Source organism: Diabrotica virgifera, chromosome 3, assembly GCF_917563875.1.
Source record: "Diabrotica virgifera virgifera chromosome 3, PGI_DIABVI_V3a".
NCBI classification, from domain to species: Eukaryota; Metazoa; Arthropoda; class Insecta; order Coleoptera; family Chrysomelidae; genus Diabrotica; species Diabrotica virgifera.
The window spans coordinates 22,898,042-22,924,063 of NC_065445.1; the positions used below are offsets into that span (position 1 = coordinate 22,898,042).

Here is a 26,022-nt window from a genome sequence, read left to right on the forward strand (position 1 = left end):
AACTTTTATTCAAGACATTTTTTCGAACTGTGGATAGATGGCGCTATAATTGGGAAAAACGATTTATCCTGATACCATAGGTAAATTATAGAAACGGTCTAATATCTCACGAAATACACTTCCAAATGAGAAACTAAAAAACAGATTTTTAGTCTTTTTCGAAAACCTATCGAATAACACCAAACATGACCCTCCAACCCACCCCCTGAATGTGGGGTGGGGGGTAACTTTAAAATCTTAAATAGCAACCTCCACTTTTTATTACAGATTCGGATCCGTCATGAAAAATTAAGTAACATTTATTCAAAACATTTTTTAGAATTGTTAATAGATGGCGCCTTAATTGGAAAAATTCGATTTATTAGCGCCATCTATCAGAAATTTGAAAAAATGTTTCGAATAAATGTTGCTTAATTTTTTATGACGAATCCGAATCTGCACTAAAAAGTGGGGGTAATCTACTATTTAAGATTTTAAAGTTACCCCCACCACACATCCAGGGGGTGGGTTGGAGGGTCATGTTTGGTGTTGTTCGATCGGTTTTCAAAAAAGATTAAAAATCTATTTTTTGGTGTCTCATTTGGAAGTGTATTTCGTGAGATATTAGACCGTTTCTATAATTTACATATGGTATCAGGATAAATCGTTTTTCCCAATTATAGCGCCATCTATCCACAATTCGAAAAAACGTCTTCAATAAAAGTTGCCTACTTTTACGTAACGAATCCAAATTTGCAAGAAAAACTGGGGGTTTTCATTTAAGATTTTAAAGTCACCCCCCACCCCACCTCCAGGGGTGTAGTGAGGATTGGTGTTTGGTGTCATTGGATAGATTTTAGAAAATGATTGAACACGTATTTTTCAGTTTTTCGATCCGATGTTTAGTTCGCGAAATATTCGACCGTTCCACTACTTTTGGGACACTCTATATAAAAAGATCGTTCCTACGGACAATGTTTGTAAAGTTGTTCTAAATGTTAATAAACTACAAAAATTCAATAATTTGGCATTAGGATTTTTGATTATATTGATTAATTTTTATCTTTTTTAATACATTTTGATACTATCAGTCTTCTACTATCATTTGGCATACTCAGAATTGTCCAATCTTCATTATTTTCTGTCGTATGTTATTGCAAAATTAAGTTCTGAAGCTATTTCCTTGTGGCATTTTTATAATCAACTATTTTTAATGGGAAATAAGCCACAATTTTACCAAAAAAATGATTGTATTAACGTTTCGAAGCCCAAATCGAGGTTGTAATAATAAATAGTTTCGAGCTGGTAATAATACATAATCCTATTCTCAATTTGTCGTACTGTTAATTATGCTAAATCGACAACAAACTGAACTTGTCATGTGCAAAAAAAATCTGCGAAGATGTGTCACATCTTCGATGAATTTTTTTTAAATAATCGTTTTTGAGGACGATTTCCGGAGTAGAAATCGAAACCTCGAACATTAGTTATTTAAAAATATAATTTGCATTGCAATCTGTATACCGTGGGTTCAAAAAATTAATTGTGCCCAGTAAAATGCAACATACTCATGAAAGAAATTTGAATAGCGAGACAGACAGATAGTAAGTGCTAGTGTTAAAAGCAAAATTTTTTTAAAGGAAAATACTGCCCAATTAAATTTCTGCAGATCCCGTTTATCCACCCAGTTTGTGGAATGAACTTTTAATACGACTATATTCCCATGCACCCATAAATTTTTAATTTTATTGAAATTTTACAACAATTTCAAACATATACTAACATAAATATACAAAGTTTATCAAAACATTTTAAAGAATATGCGATCCAGCTATGTGGAGACATACTCGCTAATAAAATAGGAGAGTGTGTTAAAAATGTTTTTTAATTTTGTTGAATTATTGGGACCGTGCAAGTTCGGAAAAGCGACACCTGGTTTCATAGCTCAGCAACTTTTTTCGCACTTTTAATTATAATAATAATATGTAAGCACTACGAGCCTAGTAGGCCCAAGCTTGATGTACTATTCTTTTCCACTCCCTTTTGTCAGTCGCTTTTCTTTCCCAGTTCCTTACGTTAATTCTTCTCATATCTTCTCTAACTCCATTACTCCATCGTGACCTCGGTCTTCCTCTTCGTCTTTTCCCTGCCAATGCACTAGATAGTACCATTCTGGGAATTCTAGATGGAATCATCCTCTGCACATGGCCCAACCATCTAAGTCTTTGCGCCTTAATTACTGCTAGTATGTTAGGATCTTGATAGAGCTCAGTTAGTTCCTTATTTGTTCTTCTTACCCATTGTCCATTTAAGTTTTTCCCACCGAAGATTTTGCGCAGTATTTTCCTCTCCCAAACTAATAACAACTCTTGATGTTTTTTTGTTGTGACCCATGTTTCAGAAGCATACGTTACTATCGGCCTTATTACGGTCTTGTAAGTTCTTAGTTTTGCTCTTCGTGATATATTTTTACTTCTTAACAACCCATTAAGAGCAAATATACCGCTGTTGCCCGACATAATTCTCTTTTGTATTTCTTCTCCACAGTTAGGATCTCTTGTGAAGACAGTTCCTAAGTACTCAAATCTCTCAACTTCTTCGAATTTATACTGTGTTCCCTTCGCTGTTGTCATTGTTATGTATTGCCCCCGAACGAATTGCTTATTTGTCCATTCCATATACTTTGTTTTTGCTTCATTTATATACAATCGAGTTTCATGACTTTTTCGATAAGTTCTATTTTGCTCCTAGCCAAGATTACCAAATCGTCTGCGAATGCCAAGCACTGATGTTTTTTGTGGTAGATCAGACCTGTTCTATTAATGTTTGCTTCCTGTATAACCTTTTCTAGTAATATGCTAAACATTATAGACGATAATGGATCACCCTGCCGCACTCCTTGTTTGACCTCAAAGCTTTCTGTTATAGTATTGTTTATCTTGACTTTATTCATTGTTCTTTGGAGAGTTAATTTTATAATTCTAATAAGCTTTGGAGAAACGTCCATGTCTTGCAATGCTGTGAATAACTCGCTTCTTTTCACTCGATCGAAAGCCTGTTTAAAGTCAATGAAAAGAACCATGGTGTCTTTATTATATTCGTAACTTTCAGCCTGTATTTCTCGTAGTGTGAAGACTTGATCCACAGTACTTCTGCCTTTTCTGAACCCACTTTGATATTCTCCTATGCTTTTATCAACCTTCGTTGTTAATCTGTTTTTAATATGCATAGCCAATATTTTATACGTTATGTTTAGCAGCGCTATGCCTCGATAATTCTGACAATCAGCCATATTTCCTTTTTTGTGAATAGGACACAGTATTGCTTCTGTCCATTCCTCAGGTAGTATTTCTTGTTCCCATATATTATTAATTAGTTTATGGATTTTCTCTACTAACTGATTTCCTCCAAATTTAATCATTTCAGCCGTTATGCCGTCGCTTCCTGGGCTTTTGTTCATTTTTAATTTATCGATGATATTCTGAATTTCGCTTATAGTCGGAGCCTGCTCTTACCCTGTTGATTTTGTATTTCATTTACTAGATCCTCTGTTTCCTCGTTATTATCGTCTGTCTTTTCAGGTCCATTTAGAAGCTCATCAAAGTACTGCTTCCAGCGTTCTAATATCTCTGGTTCACCCATAATCATTTCTCCATTTTTGTCTTTATAATGTACAGTTTTCGGTTGGTGCCCTCGTTTCTCATTTTTTATCCTTTGGTACAGGTTCCTTATTTGATTATTTTTGTAGCTTTCCTCTATATTTTTCAGTTTAGCTTCATAATGTTTCCTTTTTTTTCTCGTAGTATTTTTTTGGTTCTATTTCTTTGTTTAGTGTAATTTTCCTGCGCTTCTCTTGTTCCTTGAGTTATCATTTTTAATCGTAGCTTGGCCCGTTCTTCCAATGATTGTTCACATTCTTCATCAAACCATTCTTTTTGTTTTTTCTTTGTGTTGTCATTGGTGCTGGAAATATTTGCTGCTTCTTTAATTACATCTTTTAATGTTCCCCACATGCATTCTACATTCCTTTCATCCACTATGCTCTCTAATTTGTTGTTAATAATTTGTCCATACAACGTTTGCTCACATTCTGTCTGTAATCTAATTGGTTTGTTTCTTTCGTATTTTAATCTCTTTTTGTTTCGAAGAGTTGGTACTAATTGTTTCATCCATATTCCGACCAAATAGTGGTCTGAGTCCATATCAGGTCCTCTATATATTCTCACCTTTGTTATGCAGTGTTCTTCGTTTTTCTCAATTAAAACATGGTCGATCTGGTTGACTGTACGGCCGTCTGGAGATTTCCATGTTCCCTTATAAATGTCCTTTCGTTGGTGGTACGTACTTTTTATTATAAGTCCCTTTTCTTTGGCAAAATCTACCAGGAAATATCCATTTTCGTTAGTCTCTGGATGTAAACTGTGCTTGCCTATAGTGGGCATTAATATTTCTTCTCTGCCTATTTTGGCATTAGCGTCTCCTAGAATGATTTTCATATCATACCTGGTAGACCTGGATCCCGCGTAAGAAAAAAATGTTGATTAATAGCAAGCTGAAAATTTGTTAATAGCTTAACGGTGTCTAGTCGGACAAACATTGATGCACGGGAACACTGAAACAGGGGAAGTTTTAACGGTGGAGCATGATAAACGTGTCGTCCTGACAAGTTTATGATGGTGAAAAATAGCAAGTTGTTTTTAAGTTTATTCAATAGCCAACGTTATATAATATATGAAAAAATGTTTGTCCGACAAAAAGGTTGGGCATTTTAACGAGTCCGACACGTAGAACATGTCACATCACAGGAACTATGTTGGTGATGAATAGCAGTCTGATTTTTCCATGAGAGTTTAATGAAAGGTTAAAAAAGCAATTGGAAGTTCTGTCTGACAAAATGAATGGGAAATTTTCCTAGTCGGACATTCTAAACATGTAAGATATAGACAAAAATGTTGGTGATAAATAGCAAGCTAATTTTGATTTGTTTATGTACAAATTATATTTTGTAACGCAAAAAGTTATATGTCGGACAAAAAGTTTGGGCAAATCGAAGGAAATAAATAAAAAACATTTTTTCAGAATGACTTAGTCACATATTGATAAAGCTATTTTAGTTGTATATTATTATTTATGTTCACATATTTGCATGTGCATTTATATACATGCACACTCCAAAAACAGTGAGGTAAGTATCAATGCATGTATACATTGCAAAACAATTATTTTCTTGGGTGGAGTTTGTCCTAGATATTCTCAAAATTACAATAAAAAATGTCAGAGAACATGTGAAAGCAATCTCTTAGGGTTTTCTAATTAGACGCATCAGAAAGTACGGAAAATTTCCTACAAAAAACGTTGTATACATTTTTTTTCCATACTCAAATCTTAACCCTGTAAACGACATTGAAAAATGTGAAGAGTCTAAAACTTCGGTGCTTATAAGAATAGACGTAAATATGACACATTATGCTTAGAAGTATGTATTAGAAGGCTGCATTTGTCAGTGTGACACTTTGTGCTATACAAAGTAGTATTTGAAAGTACATGGTCTCTGAGTTTCTGTTTGCCACGTGTGTTGGAAATTAAAATTTATATTAACTATGGAGTGTTTTGTGTCTATTTTTGAGTGTCAACAGTTTAAATTTTAAGTCGCCAAATCAAAAGTGAAACCATTCAACGGAACATTTTTGAGTAATTTTCGAACATTTTACAAAGTTAGTAAAATACTTGGTCATCAATTCAATGAGGTTCAGTTGCCAGATAATTGTGAAAGTTCTACTGAATATCATTCTTCGTGCTATAATGCTTTGCTTGATTGAAAAAGGGTACCTAAATAAATTATTACTAAAATTGTATAACGTAATTTTTCTCAACTTTCTGCAAATGAAATAATAATGTAATTAATATGTCACATGGCAAGAAATAATTTGCTGCCAAAATAAATCGATTAGTTTAAATTTGAAGTTACGATTGCAATTTATTATGAATTATTGTCAAAAGTGACAGTTTTTCTTAAATGGAAATGTATTCATAGACATAAGGGTAGACAGGGAATACAGTGCAAAAAGTCGATAGGTGGTCTATCTATCTCTTTTAACCAAGCGATCCCGCGCATGCGGCAGACAAAGATAACTAGACCACTCAATCCGTAATATAATTTGCCTGATCTACTATAAATGTATTACAGTGAGGTATCTAAATGATGTTGACATAAATCGAAAGATATCGATTGTAATTGATTGGAGGTACTTTTGACATAGAATAATCACCCCTTCTTGAAAATTCAAAAATTATTTTTTTAAATAGTCCGACTACAAAATGTACCCCTTATTTTTTCCGACAACAGTCATTCTTGGTAAGGAATAATTTACTTAATTAAATTTCGTCTTTGTCGGAAAGCTATTTATCACCAGCATTTTTGTCTATATCAAACCTGTTTAGAATGTCCGACTACGAAAACTTCCCATTAATTTTGTCGGACAGAACTTCCAATTGCTTTTTTAACCTTTCATTAAACGCTCATGCAAAAATCAGACTGCTATTCATCACCAACATAATTCCTGTGATGTTACATGTTCTACGTGTCGGACTCGTTAAAATGCCCAACATTTTTGTCGGACAAACATTTTCGCATATATTACATAACGTTGGCTATCGAATAAACTTAAAAACAACTTGCTATTTTTCACAATCATAAACTTGTCAGGACGACACGTTTATCATGCTCCACAGTTTAAACTTCCCCTGTTCCAGTGTTCCCGTGCATCAAAGTTTGTCCGACTAGACACCGTTAAGCTATTAACAAATTTTCAGCTTGCTATTAATCAACTTTTCTTTCTTACGCGGGATCCAGGTCTATGGGTATAGCCTCATATACTTCATCTAATTTACTATAAAATTGCTCTTTCAGATCCATTCCTTTTTCCTCCGAGGGTGCATGTATATTAACAAATGTTATTTTTTGGTATTTACCTTTTAATCTGAGAGTGCACATCCTGTCCGAAATTGCTTTAAAGTCTGAAACAAATTCTTTCAATTTTTTACTTTTACTTTTTACTTTTAATTATATTGGCCAATTATATTAGTCCTGGTTGTCAAGGCCATAGCCCAAAAAAATTTATAAGAAGAAAAATTAAGATCGAGGTTATGTTATTAAAAGGTAAACAATTGTATGTAATAAATAAAATTCGTTATTAAAATGTAGTACTGCAAGCAAAATACAATTAATTAAATTTACTTTTATATAATTATTGCGTATCATATCAATATTGTGGAGCAACATATCATTTTTCTTCTTCAATGACAGTAGGTATGAAATATACGTCAATTTGACAATTCCAATTGACAATATGATTTACGTCGGAAAAATGAGAGAATACCCATGAACGATCACATCAATCACTTATTTTGTATTTGCTATTTTTTTTCTATAACAAACGTTTATTATTTATAGAAAACGACAGCAAATACAAAATAAGTGATTGGTGTGATCGTTCATGGGTATTCTTTCTTTTTTCCGACTGTATTTAAGAAGGATGCAAGATTTCTCCGCTATTCTGGCACGATAGTTTCTCGTATCCCCTCCAAGTACTTGCACACCGCGAATAGCATATTTTTATCAACGTAACTTCAGAATTTTATTTACTAATTATTGTAATTTTTAATTTGTAATATACATATCATGTTTTGTGCAAGTATTTTAAATCTATTGATATTACACTATAATTTTACTGCAAATAGCAGTTTGAATTAATTTTATATAATGACTTACACTGTAACGAAGTCTGCAGAATACAACAAACTATTGTCACTGATATTCGTGGACTACGAGAAAGCATTCGATACCATAAGCCAGCAGAAAATATTAAAAGCATTGACAGAATGCCGAATAGACCATCGCTACATTATGATTAACATGATCTACCAAAAGTCAACGGCTAGCGTAAGACTGTGTGAACAATAAACAAATACATTCTGTATACAGCGAGGAGTGCGGCAAGCAGACACCATCTCACCAAAGCTATTTACAACCCTTTTAGAACACACTTTTAAGAAGGCAGATCTAAACGAATATGGTATCAACGTAAATGGAGAGAATCTCAGTTATTTTAGTTTCGCAGATGACATCGTCCTTATAGCCGATCGTATGGATGATGCAATAATAATGTTGAACAAATTATATCACGCTTCCTTAGAGTTCGGACTAAAGATTAACATCAACAAGACGCAAATAATGATTAATCTGGTGCTACATCGTAATATTGTTGTTGATGGAATGGATATTGAGCAGACTGCATTTTATAAGTACTTGGGACATGAAATTCGGTTGGGAAGAGATAACTAGACGTGCGAGCTCCCACATCGCGTAGGATTAGCCTGGGCAGCGTTTGATAAACTGAACTATGTACTTAAATCGGACTTGACTATATGCCTCAAAAGGAAAATCTTTGACCAATGTGTGTTGCCTGTACTCACTTATGGAGCCGAAACATTAACACTAACAAAAAAGGTAGTGAACAAGATTCGTGTAACTCAGAGGGCTATGGAGCGCCAGATGTTGGGTGTCTCCCTGAGAGACCGAATCCCAAACGAAGAAATACGTCGTAGATCAAAAACAACAGATGCTGTCTAAAAAATCGCGTCGCTAAAGTGGAATTGGGCAGGACACGTCGCTAGATTGTCAGACAACCGATGGACAAAACGTATTGTCGAGTGGAGTCCAACAATCCAGATATGCCGATGATCTGAAGCATGTTATCGGTAACTGGATGCAAGCCGCACAAAACAGAGACAGATGGAAAGAACTGAGGGAAACCTATGTCCAGCAGTGGCCGCGTACGGGTTGATGATGATGATGAATGATTTACAAAGATAAATAGGCCAGAGCCGATAATTTTTGAATCCATATCCAAGAGTAAGTTATTTCCATAAACTATTCAGGCTATTCAGTATCCTTTTCATATTTCAGTATTGACTGAAAATCTCCCATTTGACTAAATTAACTTGTCTTTCCGAATTTTCACATTATTTACGAAAATGAAGGTATTGACGGTAGAAACTTTTAAAATTCTCACTACAATGATACACTATGCTCATTACCATTTATTTCTTCTACATCTAAAATATAACGTCTGTCTTTCTTTACAGTTGATATGATCCAGGTCGAATCCAATAGCATGGGCTCTCCGATATCAGACTTCACGGATGACAACTTCGAAGAAGAACTAGCAGAAGCTTGCGAGGAGAACTTGGACAGTCTGATGTTTTGTTCGACTTCATATCCAGAAGTCGGAGATACTGCTCCCGAAAAGTTTTCTGAGATTTCGAGATACGGGATCGTCGATGTCAAAGGAGATGATGCAGATGGGAGAAAAATTATTGTCGTTTACGCTTGCAAGTTGCCTCAAATTAAGGAGATTGATCATGGATTGTTGTTAAGGTAGGTGAGAATATGTTGTTACAATTTTTTTAGCTTTTGTTTTGTAAAAAAGTGTTGTAAATCACTTAATTTTTTTTCTAATTATTCCAATCCCCAAATATTGAAAAATATCTCATCATCATTGAATATTCGCTTGTCCACTGCTGGACATAGATCTTGTGCGATACGTCTAAAGGTGGGAAACAATTTATATAATGTAAATTTATAGGTTAATATCGCTAAATCGCTGGTACCTATGATTAATGTATTCCTAATACATTTCCAGTGAAAATAATAACTCTTTGATTTTGATAAGTATTGGCGATTACAATTTTTTTATATGCGTGTCCGCGAAGATTATATCTCCCAAAATATGTATAATGAAAAGATTTAGTTCATAATAGATGCCGACGAAAAGAATTATTTCCCTTTCGGTTTCTGTTTCTGCCGACGAATACAATTATTTCTGATAACTTTTTACTAATTATAATTTTCGTGGACCCACAAACAGAAATGACGTTTTTTGCCGATACTCCTCAAAAATAAATTTTACACTTTATTAGGGATTATAATTTTCAAAATCATATAATCGAAAATAATATTTTTCGCGGCGGTCATTGAAAGTTCTACTCTTAACGGCATTTTTCAGAGTTATACTTTTCGTAGGCGGCGGCGAAATGTCCCAGCTCGACTAGTTTCATTTCTTTGTATCTCACAACTTAATACGTTTTCCATCTTTTGTACTATTTTGCCGGTTATCAGCGCGCTCATCACTGTATTTATTTTCCATCCCCCTTCTAGCGAAGAAAGGTGGAGCTAATTTAAAAGTTCTTTGGCATCATCTATCCTCTCAGCTATGTATTAGAACAATATCATTTGCAAACCTCAGATGTTTTCTCATCATCACTTTTATTGATATAACTCCGTTATTATTAATTCTACGAAAAAACATTCATCATCATCAACCCGTACGCGTCCACTGCTGGACATAGGTCTCCCTTAGCTCCTTCCATCTGTCCCTGTTTTGTGAGGCTTGCATCCAGTTACTCAGACGATCCGAAGCACGAAAAAACATTATTCTTTATAAAATGTTCCGCACGGTCACTCATAAGATATCAAATTTTATTAATTGTATACGAGGTATGCCAAAAATATGAATTTCGCTCAAGAGTAAAGTACCTTTATTTTTGACAATTTTGAAAATTGTTATTATAAAAAGTTGTTCTAAATTAAAAACTATGTTTTAATATGCAATTACATCCTTCTAATTGAAATGTTGTGAACTATAGAGGTACTTTGCTCTTGAACGAAATTCATATTTTTTACATACCTCGTATAAAATTGATAAAATTTGATATCTTATTATAATAAATATATAAATATTAATTTATTATTGTTGTTGAAATCAGTACGATAACACATTCATTTATGGTCACTTATCGAACTTTTTGTTTTATCGAAATTTTTGATAAAAAATAAATCCCTATTGTTTAGAAGAATGCCATAAAAAATTTAAACATAATGTATAGAAATTAATAATTGCACTTATACGTGGGCTGGTCTAATTATAATGCCATATAATAAGTTCTAAGATTAGAAACTCATAATAAATGGGAAATATATCATTGATCGAATTTTTTGCACTTGAGTGTAGACAAATTATTATAAATGTTGTAATGCTTCATGAAAGGACACCGCACACATCTTATGAAACATGTAATGTCACTCAAATGCAATAAAATTTACATGAATATATCCGTCTCGAAATTGCAATCATTTCATATCATTGCACTAACTCTGAATTATATATAACATTAATAATGGCGTAAATTGTTGATTAAAGTTTATGGTAATCACATTTTTGTAGTCCATAAAGCTGAAATATTGCCATATTAGTCTATTCACTATTGAAAACAGCTTAGGGGCCGTCCATTAATCACGTGATGTTTTTTTTTGGTATTTTTAAAGCCCCCTCCCCTTTGGTGATACATTGTGTGGCTTAAGACCCTCTATATCACGTGTATTGTGACATTTCCTGATTTTTTATAGACTCCTCCCCCCTTTCGAGCCTAACGTGATTAATGGACTGCCCCTTAATCCAGCGTGAGCTAAGTCTATTAGAGGTGATCAGTGAGTTAAACTGTTAAAAGACTCTAATTTTGCGGTGCGCCATCGGAAGTGCGTTGTCATTTATTTTTACAATTACGATAATGGCCTAAATTTTTTTTTGAAACGTTAATCCAGCAATCTGTTAGTTATAAAAATTCTAACAGTAAGCGTCTTTGGGGTTTGAAGTAAAAAAAATTGACATTGTTGACTATTATCAAGTAAGTTTATTGCCAGGGCATTTGGATGACTTTCTAGGCGTTTTATGTACAGAACACGGCACTGAACTATCACTTCACTGATCGTAGGTACTTCTAGATCACAATAAATGTCTTTGTTTGACACAAACCATGGGGCGTCTGTTATAGAGCGTAACACTTTGGATTGCAATCTTTCCATTATGGATATGTTGGATTTTGCTGCTGTACCCCATGGCTGGATCCCATAGTTCCAGACCGGTTTGAGTATTGTAACTGTTGGCGCTTTTTTCATATATGTGTTCCCCATGTCAAAGTTTTGTCCAGGTGCATACCAATGTATTTAACGCTTTCGGCTTGTGGAATTGCTTTGTTATTTATTTCTATATTAGGCGATATTTTGCGACATTTTGTAAATATGATATGTTGTGATTTTGATTCATTGATCTTTATTCGCCATTTCTTTGTCCTCTTTTCAATGTTCCTAATATGCCTTTGAAGAGATTCGGTAGCTGTTGCGGTATCTTCATCTGTGACTAATATAGCTGTGTCGTCTGCGAATGTTGTAGTCGTTACATTTTCGTTTGTTGGTATATCGTGTGTATATCAAATATAATATAGGACCCAGAACACTACCTTGAGGGACTCCAGATCGTATAGGGTAGATTTTTGATATATTTGCTTCATGCTTGACACGGTAGTATCTTTCTTCTAAATATGATTTTAGTATAGTAAACATTGAATCAGGAACGTTCATTTTTATTTTGAAGAGCAACTGACTGACGTCAAGAAAAAGTGCAGAACAGTATTTTTTTTCTTCAAAAGTTTTATTAACTATATCAACGACTCTATGAACTTGTTCTATTGTTGAATACTTCTCTCTGAAACTAAACTGGTGATCCGGAAAAAGATTATTATCGGTTATTATCTTCATTAGCCTGGTCGCTAATAGCTTCTCAAATAGTTTAGCTAGTACCGGTAAGAGACTAATAGGACAATAAGAGGTATGTTCGTGAGGTGGTTTACCATGTTTATGGATCATTATTATATCAGTAAATTTCCATTGCGTTGGTACAATTTTGAACCTTAGTGCGGCGTTGAATAGTTGTGTTATAATAACTACACCTTTATCTGCTAACTCTTTTAAGATAGTTCCTGTTAATAGGTCATAGCCAGGAGCTTTTTGGTTTTTAATCTACATATATTGAATAGTATTTTTTACATCTCTTTTTGTTACTGGTTTAAGTTGCTCACTTGGCTGTTGGATTGTTGCTAGACTTTCATAGATAGCCTCATCTTCTGCAGCACTGACAGAGGGTAGAGGTTGAAAAACTTCTTCAAGACATTTTCCAAATGTCTCTGCTTTTTCTTGATCTGTTCTCGACCATGAGCCATCTGAATTTAATAATGCTGGTATGTGTTTACTGGGTTGTTTTAATTTCCTGGTGGCTTTCCAAAGTGAATCTCGTAATCGGTATCTGCTGTTGGTTTTAAATTTTGAAGATAATTTTCGATGTAGGAGTTTTTGTGCTATAGTATTGCATTTTTCAGCTGTCTTGCGGCTATATTGTAGTTTATTTTGTCTTAATGCTTCCTTGTGTTTTGCCATATCTTTCTTAGTCTCTTCTTCTCTTTAATTTGCCTTAATACCTGCAGAAAGATTTATGAACTTCAAATTCATAAAATCTCTTTTCTCGCTCTAACTCACGTACTCTATTTGATTTTATATCAATTTATGCCATTATTAATCCAAATTCAGAGTTTGCGCAATGATATGAAATGATTGTAATTTCGAGACGGATCTATCCATGTAAATTTTATTGCATTTGAGTGACATTACGTTTTTCATAGATGTGTGCGGTGTTCTTTTTTTCTTTTTTTTTAACATTCATTTTTCATTTTCATATTTTTTTCTTTCAGTTATTTGAAATATACCTTAGAAAGTTATGTAAAGCAAGACTACAGTTTAATTTATTTTCACCACGGACTGACGAGTAAAAACAAACCCTCGATAGGGTGGTTGGTCCAAGCTTATAAAGCATTCGACAGAAATTACAAGAAGAATCTGAAAGCGTTATATCTAGTCCATCCAACAAGCTTTCTTAAATTCGTTTCGCAACTGTTTAGGCCCCTTATCAGTGCCAAGTTTGGAAAGAAATTGAACTATATTCACAGGCTGAAGGAGTTAAACGACTTTATACCGATAGAAAAATTGGATATTCCCAATGAAGTGATAGAGTGAGTATAAAAAAATTATATTTAGCTTTTACAACCATATCTTTATAGTCCAGGGCGGATCTGTTTTGAGATGGACGTTGAGAGGTGACTCTAATTTTTTTGCAGAAATTGCTTGGAATTAACCCATATAATAATAATTGAATTATCCTCCCACTCAAAAAGGTCCGGAACATTGTTTAAATAATCAAACTGTCAAAAAATGAAGGAAAAATTCGATTTTTTCTTCGTTTTTTGATTATAACTTTAAAAGTATTCACTTCCGAAAAAAGTTGCACTAAAATAAAAGTTGCGTAATTAAATTTCCTACAATATAAGATTGGTTAAAAATTTTTAAAATTGTTAACCTTGTTGCAAAATAGCAATAATTGCGAAAAAAACATAAAAAATTAATTGATGGATTCGACCGTTACTTGATGGAAGTTCATTTTATCTCACAATAAAACACTGAAAAACGTTTGTTTTCTATACTTCCACAAAATTTATTACAACTATGTTATTACTACAGCTGTTTCGGCAAAGTGCCTTTCTCAAGTGATATATTTCACAATGGGTTTGCCTTTTTAAGTCTTTAACTGAAGAGGTTGAGGAGTGGGGAGCTGTTTGTCTCGAGTTGGTCATTCAGAATTATATCTGTATTTTTCATTATTAATTTCCATTGATTCTAAAAGTGATAGCTTAAGGCCTTTATTTTGAATATGTAGAATTTGAAACTCTTCATTGAAAGAATGATTATGATCTAGCAGGTGAAGTGCGTATGTAGAAGTGTCTGTTTTTCTATTGTTGAAAGCCCTTTTGTTGAAAAAAAAAATAATAACTTCGAGACAGAATTAAATATCATTAGACAAATAGCAGTAAACAATGGCTATAACGAACAAACAGTTAACAACATTTTAAACCAAAAACTCCATAAGAAAGCCTTGAAATTAGTGTATCCACCACCACAGAAAGAACCCAGCACCTTCTGCTCTCTCACATATACTGGCAAAATAACAACAAAAATAGCCAGATACATAAAAAAGAAAGGAATAACACCAGCTTTCAGAACTAACAACAACTTAAGCAAACATATTAAAAACAATAAAAGCCGAAAGAAAAAGCAACTACAGAGTGGTGTGTACAAACTAACTTGTGGTGACTGTCCGAAAACTTACATAGGTCAAACTGGCAGAACTTTTGACAAACGGATAGCAGAACACAAAAGGGCTTTCAACAATAGAAAAACAGACACTTCTACATACGCACTTCACCTGCTAGATCATAATCATTCTTTCAATGAAGAGTTTCAAATTCTACATATTCAAAATAAAGGCCTTAAGCTATCACTTTTAGAATCAATGGAAATTAATAAATTGAAAAATACAGATATAATTCTGAATGACCAACTCGAGACAAACAGCTCCCCACTCCTCAACCTCTTCAGTTAAAGACTTAAAAAGGCAAACCCATTGTAAAATATATCACTTGAGAAAGGCACTTTGCCGAAACAGCTGTAGTAATAACATAGTTGTAATAAATTTTGTGGAAGTATAGAAAACAAACGTTTTTCAGTGTTTTATTGTGAGATAAAAAATTAAGTATTTGCATTTTACGTTTCTCAACCATTTCTGCTACACTTAGGACCTTCATATTTCACCCAGAAAACTTTATGATATGGTAATACTGTAAATTTAGTTAAGATCGGTTAAATAGATTTTGCAAAATAAATTTTGCAACCCAGCTTTCTCAAAAAAAAATTCATTTTTTCAAAATGTGGCAATTTTCAAAATGAAAATAACGCAGATAGCAAGTAGAATTTTTTTTACAAATAGAAGAATAACTGTATCTTTCATTTGCAATTTGCAAAATTAAAATTGGTTAACTACCACGGCGTCAGGAATTTTTTTAAATAAACATTAATTTTTGGTGCTACGCGCAGGACAGCGGCGTTCGATTCACACAAGTTGATTTCCACCAAAATTTCTTCCAATCTTTATCTAATATATTATTTTCTTACTCTATATTTTGTTGTATGTTCATATTTTAATTCCACAAAAATCAAACTAATTTGATTATTGTTTGTGAAAAATTGTTTAAACAATTGCATATGTTTAAAAATAATACACTTTTAGTTAAAATATAAAGTTAAGTTAAAATATATGAACAAAGAAAGTTTTTGTCAAAAAAGTGTTATTTCAAAGGACAGAGTATGTGTTTTTATTTTGCAATAAACAAATTTATTTAATTATTTCGAAATGTACTAAAAATTAAAATTTATTAATCATTATTAAAGTTCATTGGAATGCCCAATCAGAGCGAACGTATCCGCTGTCCTGCGCGTAGCACCAAAAATTAATGTTTATTTAAAAAAATTCCTGACGCCGTGGTAGTTAACCGATTTTAATTTTACAAATTGCAAATGAAAGGTACAGTATTCTTTTATACGTAAAAAAAATTCAACTTGCTGTCTGCTTTATTTTCAGTGCTGCAACATTTTGAAAAATTATTTTTTTTTGCGAAAGCTGTATTGCAAAATCTATTAAACCGATCTTAATGTTTACAAGGAAAATAGAAGCATTCGAGATGTGGATGTACCGCAGGATACTGAGAATATCGTGGACAGAGAGAGTGACAAACATGGAAGTGTTGCGAAGGATGCAGAAAGAAAAAGAACTTGCGCTTACTATTAAAAAGCGCAAACTGCAATACTTGGGACATATAATGAGGGGACAAAAGTACCAGCTACTACAATTAATTATTCAGGGAAAAATAATAGGTAAAAGATCCATTGGCAGAAGAAAACATTCATGGTTGAAGAATTTAAGAGATTGGTACAAGTGCAGCAGCTGCCAATTATTTAGATCTACGGTATCAAAAATACGCATAGCCTTGATGATAGCCAAACTTCGGAACGAGGACGGCACCTGAAGAAGAAGAAATGTTTACCGCATTGTTTTATCATATCATATAGTTTTTCTGGGTGAAATATGAAGGTCCTCAGTGTAGCATAAATGGTTGAAAAACGTAAAATGCGAATACTTGTTTTTTTATGGTTTTTTCGAAATTATTGCTATTTTGCAACAAGGGTGACAATTTTTAAAATTTCCAGTTATTGTAGGAAATTTAATTGGACAACTTTTATGTCGGTGCAACTTTTCTCGAAAATGAATACTTTTAAGGTTATAATTAAAAAACCAAGAAAAAAAAATCAAATATTTCCTTCATTTGTTGACATTTTGATTATTTTAACAATGTTCCGGACCTTTTTGAGTGGGAGGATAACTCAAATATTATTATATGAGTTGTTTTCAAGCAATTTTTGCAAAAAAATATGAGTTACCTCTCAACATCCAAATGTACTAATGTTTTTACAGATGCGCCCTGGTCTATTAGTTTATTTTTACTCTCTAAGCTAAAATATTCGATTTTTACACTTGATTTATAAAGTATAAAAATCGAATATCTACGGAATTCGCTAGAGAACCTCAATTCTAAGCAAAAACTGTTTTATAATTTTTTTTTGAAAACAATACTTTTTGAGTTATTCGTGGTTGCAAATTGGCCATTTTCATTGAAATATAACACCTTTTCGAACGGTTTTTTACGGATACCTTAAAAACTATGTATCCAACTAAAAAAACTATATAAAACATTTCTGTAGGTTATAAAAAAACAAAGAGACACTTGCTTTCATAAATCTTCTAGTTATAATACAAAAAGAGATATGGTAGGTGAAAAGATTTTGTTTTTTTGGTACATGCTCAATTTGGTGTATCCAACTTGAAATAACACAGAAACGGTCGATTTTAGGTGTATCTTTCATTTGCAATTTGCAAAATTAAAATTGGTTAAGATTGGCTATCAATATCTTTTGTAGTGTTTGAAAAACCTTTAAAATGAGCAATATTAAAGGTCCATTACATTCAAACTAAGCGAGATATGCTGCAAACAAAATTGATAACTAATGTATTTTAAGAAAAAATGAAAAGTAATTTTAACCCCCATCCACCAGAATGGAAATGCATCGTTTTACTTCTACAATTCCTTTTATTATAGTGTTATTTCTATGTTCAAAAAGTTGGACGGGTTTAAAATGAATGAATTTTGAAAAAAAAATAGATCAAATTATAGAGCGCATTTTAAAAAATTTTCTTAAAAATCTTCCTTTTTCTCCATGTAACTTGATATAGTAATGAAAAATAAAAACAAAATTTTTATGTAAAAAACCCTACATTTTTGTGTGGTGTCTTTTTTTAGTATCTCTTATCATTTTCGAGTTACATCGAGAAAAAGGAAGATTTTTAAGAAAATTTAAAAATGCGTTCTATAATTTGATCGTATTTTGTTCAAGAGCCATTCATTTTAAACCAGTTCAACTTTTTGAACATAGAAATAACACTATAATAAAAAGTATTGTAGAAGGAAAACGATGTGTTTAAATTCTGATGGATGAGGGGTTAAATATACTTCTCATTTCTTCTTAAAATACATTAGTCATCAAATTTTTTGCAGCATATCTCGCTTAGTTTGAATATAATCGACATTTAATATTGCTCATTTGAAAGGCTTTTTAAAGCACTACAAAAGTTATTAGTATCATTATACACCTAAAATCGACCGTTTCTCTGTTATTTCAAGTTTAATACACCGACTTGTGCATGCCCAAAAAAGAACAAACTCTTCTCACCTACCATATTCCTTTTTGTATCATAACTAGAAGATTTATGAAGGAACGAATCTGTTTTTTTATAAGCTAAAAAAATATTTTATATAGTTTTTTTGTTAGATGCATAGTTTTTAAGGTATTTGCATAAATCCGTCCGAAAAGGTGTCATTTTTCAATGAAAATGACCAATTTTCAACCACGAATAAATGAAAAAATATTGAGTTTTCAAAAAATAATTATAGAACAGTTTTTGCTTAGAATTAGGTTCTCTAGCCTTTGCCGTGGCTATTTTAACCAAAAAATTTTTCACCCCCGAGAAGGGGTGGGAACCACCCCCAAGATAAAAGCGCACATCGGCATGGGGTAGACTTTGTTTCTTGAGCTATTCCCTACTTACTGTGAAAATATCAAGTAAATCAATGTAGTAGGATGGAATGCGGAGCCAAATACCCTCCTTGACTGCCCTATAACAGTAGTTTCTGAAAATAGTTAATACTGAAAATTTTCGGTGATGCGTAATTTTTGAAACTATGTATGTATTGGGAATCCTTTGAATAATCCTTTGTACAACTTTTAATATAATATTTCCAAAACTGCGAAATTGCGACCGAGGTAGTACCTTGAAAGCCAATTTCCGGTCCACAGATATTCCTAGATATTTAGATGCTTCCTGTTACTGAAGTTGTGCTATTTATCTTTACAGAGGGAAGTAGAGAGGGAAGTTAGCTCTTAATCGTACACTTTAATTAAATTTAACAGTCGAATCAATATTTTTGATATATTTATATTAACATCTTGTTTCAGTGTTGTGCTGTGTAAAATATTCGTGCTTTTTTAAGTGGTCAAAAAGTGGGGATTTATCGGATATGATTTCGGTAATGGAAAATAGTTAAAAATACAGTGGTTTTTAAATTTTATACTAAAGTATGTGATCAAAGTTTCACTAAAAATAGGAAATATGCCTCAAGGCGACGCTGAACACATTTTGTAAGAGTCTTATTTTGTTAATAACCTGTTAAATTTTTCTACAGTCAGCTATATCATAAGCTTTAAAGTGAACCAAAGATGTTTTTTTAAAAGTCATATCTCGATGGAAATTCATTTTATCTAACAAAAAAACACTGAAAACTTTTGTTTTCAATACTTTCACAAAATTTGTTACAAATGAATGTCACTACAACTGTTTCGGCAGAGTGCCTTTCTCAAGTGATGAATCTTTTACTATGCATCTATGCTTTATAGTCTTAACTGAATAAGTTGAGGAGGGGAGAGCTTTTCGTCTCGAGTTGATCGTTTAGATTTACATCTGTATTTTTCATTTATTAATTTGCATCGATTCTAATAAAGATGGCTTAAGGCGTTTAGGTATTTCGAATATGGAGAATCTAAAATTGGTCATTAAAAGAACGATTACGATCTAGTAGGTAAAGTGCATACATAGAATATGTTTTTCTATTATTGAAAGTCCTTTTGTGTTTTGCTCTGTGTTTGTTAAAGATCCTACCAGTTTGACCGATGTAAGTTTTTGTGCAATCACCACAATATTTGATTTCCTGGCATCACTCAGAAGTCAAAATATTGAAATTTCTTGTAAAAATAATAGGGGAGTGAAATTAGAACGAAAACATGCATTGTTTCGGAAAAATTCAAACAAGCTTATATTTTTCTAAAACTTTTTTTGTTAGTTTATATACATGTTAAAGTAAAAAGTTCTACTAGCGGATTTGTCCGCTAATTAATTGTTTATTAATTGTTTAAACAATAACAATTGTTTTGTATTAATAATTTTAAAAATATCGTTAAATTCATCATTTTACTTTGATCAAATATGTTTCTATTTTGTTTTTGATTATACTGAATCCGAATATGGCATTGCAATTTTAAAACTCTCATACAGTATGTCTGCATAGCTAGGAACCATATGGAAAACTTTTTTATTATCCATTTTACGAAAAAAGTTATTCTTCATAAAATGCTCTGGATAGTCAAAAATCTAAAACTCAACCATCAGATATCAAATTTTATCAATTTTATACGAGTTATGTCAAAAATATGAATTTCGTTAAAGAGTAAAGTACCTTTATATTTCAGAATATCAAAAAATGCTATTATGAAAAGTTGTTTGAAATTAAAAACTATGTTTAAATACACAATTACATTATTCTAATCGAAAATTTTTTTTAAATTTTTTCTCAAATTTACTCATCATCATTTTATTACAATTATGATAACTATTTTATTATCACTTTAATTCATAAAATGCTCTCCCTGATCTAAAATCTAAGATACAACCATCAGATATTAAATTTCTTTAATTTTATACGAGGCATGTAATAAATATGAATTTTTCCTAAGAGTTAAGTGCCTTTATTATTCACAATATTTTAATTAGAAGGATGTAATTGAACACTAAAACAAATTTTTTAATTCCAAACAACTTTTCTTAATAACAATAATTTTCGATATTGTGAAATTTAACGATACTTTACTCTTGAGTGAAATTCATATTTTTTGACATACCTCGTATAAAATTCATTAAATTTGATATTTGATGATTGCATCTTAGATTATATACGATGCAGAGTATTTTATAAAGAATAACTTCTTTTCGTAAAACTGGTAATAAAAAAGTTATCAATAGGTTCCAAGTTACGCAGACATACTGTATAAGAGCTAAAAAAAAATTTTTTTTGCTGAACGTTTATTATTGTTGAAGTTTATTATTAAATGTATTTTAGGTAAGTTTTACAGAAAAAAGTTTTGATCACTTTATATAAACATTTTTTTAGCTGGTAATTTTCGGTTTTTGTATTACATTTTTGTTATCTTTCTAAATTTTCTCAAAAAGAAATAGTCTATTTCATTACTAAAGTAAAATAATTTAGTGCATTTTAAAGATTATATCCTAAGCTTTAAAAAAGCACCTATAAAACTGTAATAGATCTGTTCAAACTTGAGTAATACCGTCTTAAAGTGGTGGTAATTCTATAAAACTACGAAGATTTCAAAAATTACATTTTTTAAGACGTCATATCATTTGAATTAAATTTTTTAGATTTTTTTTGAATGAAACATCATTTAGTGCGATGCTTGAAAGGTAAGTTGTGCAAAATTGAGGGTTTTGTAAGAAAAATTGTATTAGTTACACATTTTTAAACAAAATTCATGTAAGGCTCACTTCCCGTCCCCGCCGTACTTATACCCATAGATTTTATTTCTTTTTATTATAACTATAAGAGCTTAATTATTCTTCTTTTAGGTTCAATTTGTAAAATTTCATTTGATCCATTAGTTAAAGAATTACATTAAAATAACTCAATCGTACACTTCGCCGTACGCTAGTTTACAGTGCGCCAATGTTTGTGAGAAGGGTGACTTTAGCGTTATAAATAAAAAATTATAGAAGATACAGATTTAATTTTAGAAAATTCTTTATATAAGGTTTTTTTTGTAAAATTTTCTGAATTTTTCAATGGTTAAGTCAACATTTCTTAATGAAATTACAAAAAGTTCTATCTTGTTTGATTTTTTCCGAAGTGAAAATCTATATGCACTCCCCTATAAGGTGAAAATCAGCATATTTATTAGTGTTAAACAAAAAATAAGCTTAAAACAAAAAATATCTCGGGAGTTACTTCACGAAATGTCTAAAGAAAATCTGTGCAAAATTTGAGGTGGATCGGTGAAGTAGTTTGTGAGTTACAATGTCCACCGACATTGAAAAAGAGGTTTTGAGAAAAACGCGTTTAAAGTTTGGATAACTTTCTTTTCAATTTATTTTTTGTGTGTAAAATCGTAAAGTGATGCACACCGCAATGTTTTTTTTCAATTGCGAAGTAATTTACAAAAGAAAATAAGAACAGCTGTTGAACGTTTCTCACTAATCGCGGGCGCGAAGCTGGTGCAAAGCTGCTGTATATTAAATATCCTGTATTTCCGGTAATTTTGATGTGGTCAATGTGAAATTTTCAGAGAATATTCTTAAAGTTATGTACTTTCATTTAAATTTATAAAAAATCGAAAATTTCAAACCATACCCACTCTCCCTTAAATACTGATCGTATTTATTTTAATATTTAGAACAGAATAGAAATATGCTTTATTCTTATGGAAAATTTAACAATTTTATAGACAAAGCTTAAAAGACTCAGTAAATAAAAAATAATGAAGTGAATCAAAAAAAAACAATAACAATATATTGCAAAATTTAACAAAATTGCAAATTGCATAATCTACCTTAAGAAATTTAATAAGTTAAGTTAAGCTGCTGCATATGACACTCAAATATAGGTCAAAATTCTACTTATACTCGTACATAAGAATACTGTAATTTCTTAGTTATTGGTTAAGAAACTCTGCTACTGAATAATATGGTCTTTCAGATAGATAGATATATTTACAATATGTGACTCGATATTTTTACTATATTACGCCTTTTATACCAAGACAACAAACAAATAATTACTATTTTCTTTGAGAAATAAAGCCACAATTCTAGTTTGAAATTAATGTATTGACGTTTCGACTTCCACGTCGGAAGTCGTTATCGAAATACAAAATATTAATAAATTAAACAAGTTTTGTCTATGTTGCTTGGTAATTTATTTATTTATTTTTTACCTTGCTATTTTTTTAACAAGCAACATAAACAAAATATATTTAATTTATTAATATTTTGTATTTCGATAACGACTTCCAACGTGGAAGTCGAAACGTCAATACATTAATTTCAAACTAGAATTGTGGCTTTATTTCCCAAAGAAAACAGGAAATTTCCACAAGGAAAGAGCTTCAAAACAAATAATATGGATAATTGTTAATACTTTTTAACAAATTACGCTTGTTAAAAACATATTAATCAGCAAAACTACGTTCAACACATACTTGGAAAATAATGACTTAGCGCTCCAATGTAAGACCAAGTTAATTTCGTAAACAACGATGAGTAATTAAATATATATTTTTAGTCCAGAAAGCAACTGCGCATCCGCTAGGAAAAATATTCTAATTCGGATTTTTTGCACAATACAGTAGAACCTCGATAACTCGGATTAATCGGGACCGCGGCCGATCCGGGTTATCGAAAATCCGGGTTAGCCGGAGAATATGGTAAAAATTAATAAAAGACGGTATAATTACAGATAAACTCCGTTAGAATTGAAATAACATGAAATATATATAAATATGCATAGTACCTACACATCTAAATTACTAAAAACACGCAAACACAAACGTAAGCAAACGGAAGCGAACAATATACTACACACACTGTACTACACACAATACAGTCACAATCGATGTGATGTTATTTAAGAACAGTGAAAACTAAAGACCACTGTTTGAAAAAGAATTTTTTAAATAGTCTTTTAGTCTTTTTAAACAATGCTGTTTGAAATATATAAAGGAATACTACAGACATGTGTCTGTTGTTTCTGCCGGCGCGGCGTGTGCCATGAGTCATTTTTACTATCTATAGTTCAAATTACACAAATACACATTATCTCTCAGATATTATATTACATACATTTTTATTGCTGAAATGTTTATCTGATAATTAACTATGTATTTTGATGGGAAATAAGCCACAATTAAATTGAAAAATAATTTTATTAACATTTCGACGCCCCAATTCGGGTGTCGTCAAAATACAAAATACTGAAAATCAAAATGTGTATCTGACGAAAATCGGTTTGGGTTAGCCGGACTTCCGGGTTATCGGGGGCCGACTTATCGGGGTTCCACTGTATTACTAAAAAAGGACCCCTTTTAACGAATTTGCATGTTGCCAGGACCAAAAGTTGGTCAAAAATTTTTTAAACGTTTTTTTTTGTTTTTCTCCTAAAATTATTTTTTTTTGCATGGAACAAAATTTTTTTAGGTTTTTTGGATCATTCCAAACAGAAAATGTCTGGAGTGACTTTTCTCTAAAGTTGATAGTTTTTTGACATATAAGCGATTAAAAATTGCGAAATCGGCCATTTTTAACCCTCAAAAACTATGTGAAAAACTGAAAATTTGAATGTTGCCAAGGTAGGTAGATATTCTTTAAACATCGATTGATGAAATCCCGAAGAGTTTTTTGCAATACAATATTGAAAACTCCTTTGTTTTTTAATTGCTAATCAAGCGTGCGCGACACTATTTTCCACCGTTGCATGTGCATGCGCTATGGTGCAAATGAAAGGAATAAATTCGGTATTTCGTAAACCGGCGACTTTAAGAAAAAATCCCGAAACAGGTCGATTTTTATTTTTAAGTTATGATATTGTGACATAATATATGGTATACTAGTGACGTCATCCATCTGGGCGTGATGACGTAATCGATGATTTTTTTAAATGAGAATAGGGGTCTTGTGCTAGCTCATTTGAAAGGTTCTTCAATTTTCTATTCAGTAATATAAATATTTATATAATTATTTATACAGGGTGTCCAATAATTTAATTTTTTTGTCAATTTGCCAAATGATTTAATTTAATAAAAAATTTTTGGACACCCTGTATAAATAATTATGTACATGTTTATATTGCTGAATAGAGAATTGAAGAACCTTTCAAATGAGCCAGCACATGACCCGTATTCTCATTTAAAAAAATCATCGATTACGTCATCACGCCCAGATGGATGACGTCACTAGTATACTATATATGCCACAATATCATAACTTAAAAATAAAAACCTACCTGTTTTGAGATTTTTCCTTAAAGTCACCGGTTTACGATATAACGAATTTATTCCTTTCATTTGCACCATACTGTATACACGTGCAACGGTGGAAAATAGTGTCGCGCACGCTTGATTGGCAATTAAAAAACAAAGGGGATTTTGATATTGTATTGCAAAAAACTCTTCGGGATTTCATCAATCGATGTTTAAAGAATATCTACCTATCTTGGCAATATTCAAATTTTCAGTTTTTCACATAGTTTTTGAGGGTTAAAAATGGCCGATTTCTCAATTTTTCAATTTTTAATCGCTTATATGTCAAAAACTATCGACTTTAGAGAAAAGTCACTAAATACCTTTTCTGTTTGGAATGATCCAAAAAACCTAAAAAAATTTTGTTCCATGCAAAAAAAAAATAATGTTAGGAAAAAAACAAAAAAAAAACGTTTAAAAAATTTTTGACCAACTTTTGGTCCTGGCAACCTGCAAATTTGTTAAAAGGGGTCCTTTTTGAGTAAGATTGTGCAAAAAATCCGAATTAGAATATTTTTCCTAGCGGATGCGCAGTGGCTTTCTGGACTATTTATGTACTCGACGGCATTGGAATTTTGTCAACAAAATAGCGTAGAATTTAAAAGGTGGAATTGGTTCCGGCTGTAAAACCAGAAAATGGTGATTTATGTAAAAATGAAAATAAATTTTTCCGAATGGGATTTTCCAGAATTAAAAATTCTAATGATGATTGAACTAATCTTCTCATGATAACTTTTTTACCT

General features: G+C 31.8%; 1 protein-coding gene across 3 annotated transcripts in view; it reads left to right on the top strand.

Annotated features, from left to right (window-relative positions):
• The window catches only part of LOC114329817 (rho GTPase-activating protein 1), a 57,198-nt gene that overhangs the window by 22,892 nt on the left and 8,284 nt on the right, over positions 1 to 26,022 (top strand). For all 3 annotated transcript variants that reach the window (XM_028279050.2, XM_028279054.2, XM_028279051.2), the window contains 2 exons: positions 9,127 to 9,418; positions 13,621 to 13,938. In XM_028279050.2, the coding sequence (XP_028134851.1) occupies positions 9,127 to 9,418; positions 13,621 to 13,938 (610 nt within the window). The remainder of the gene's footprint in view (positions 1 to 9,126; positions 9,419 to 13,620; positions 13,939 to 26,022) is intronic.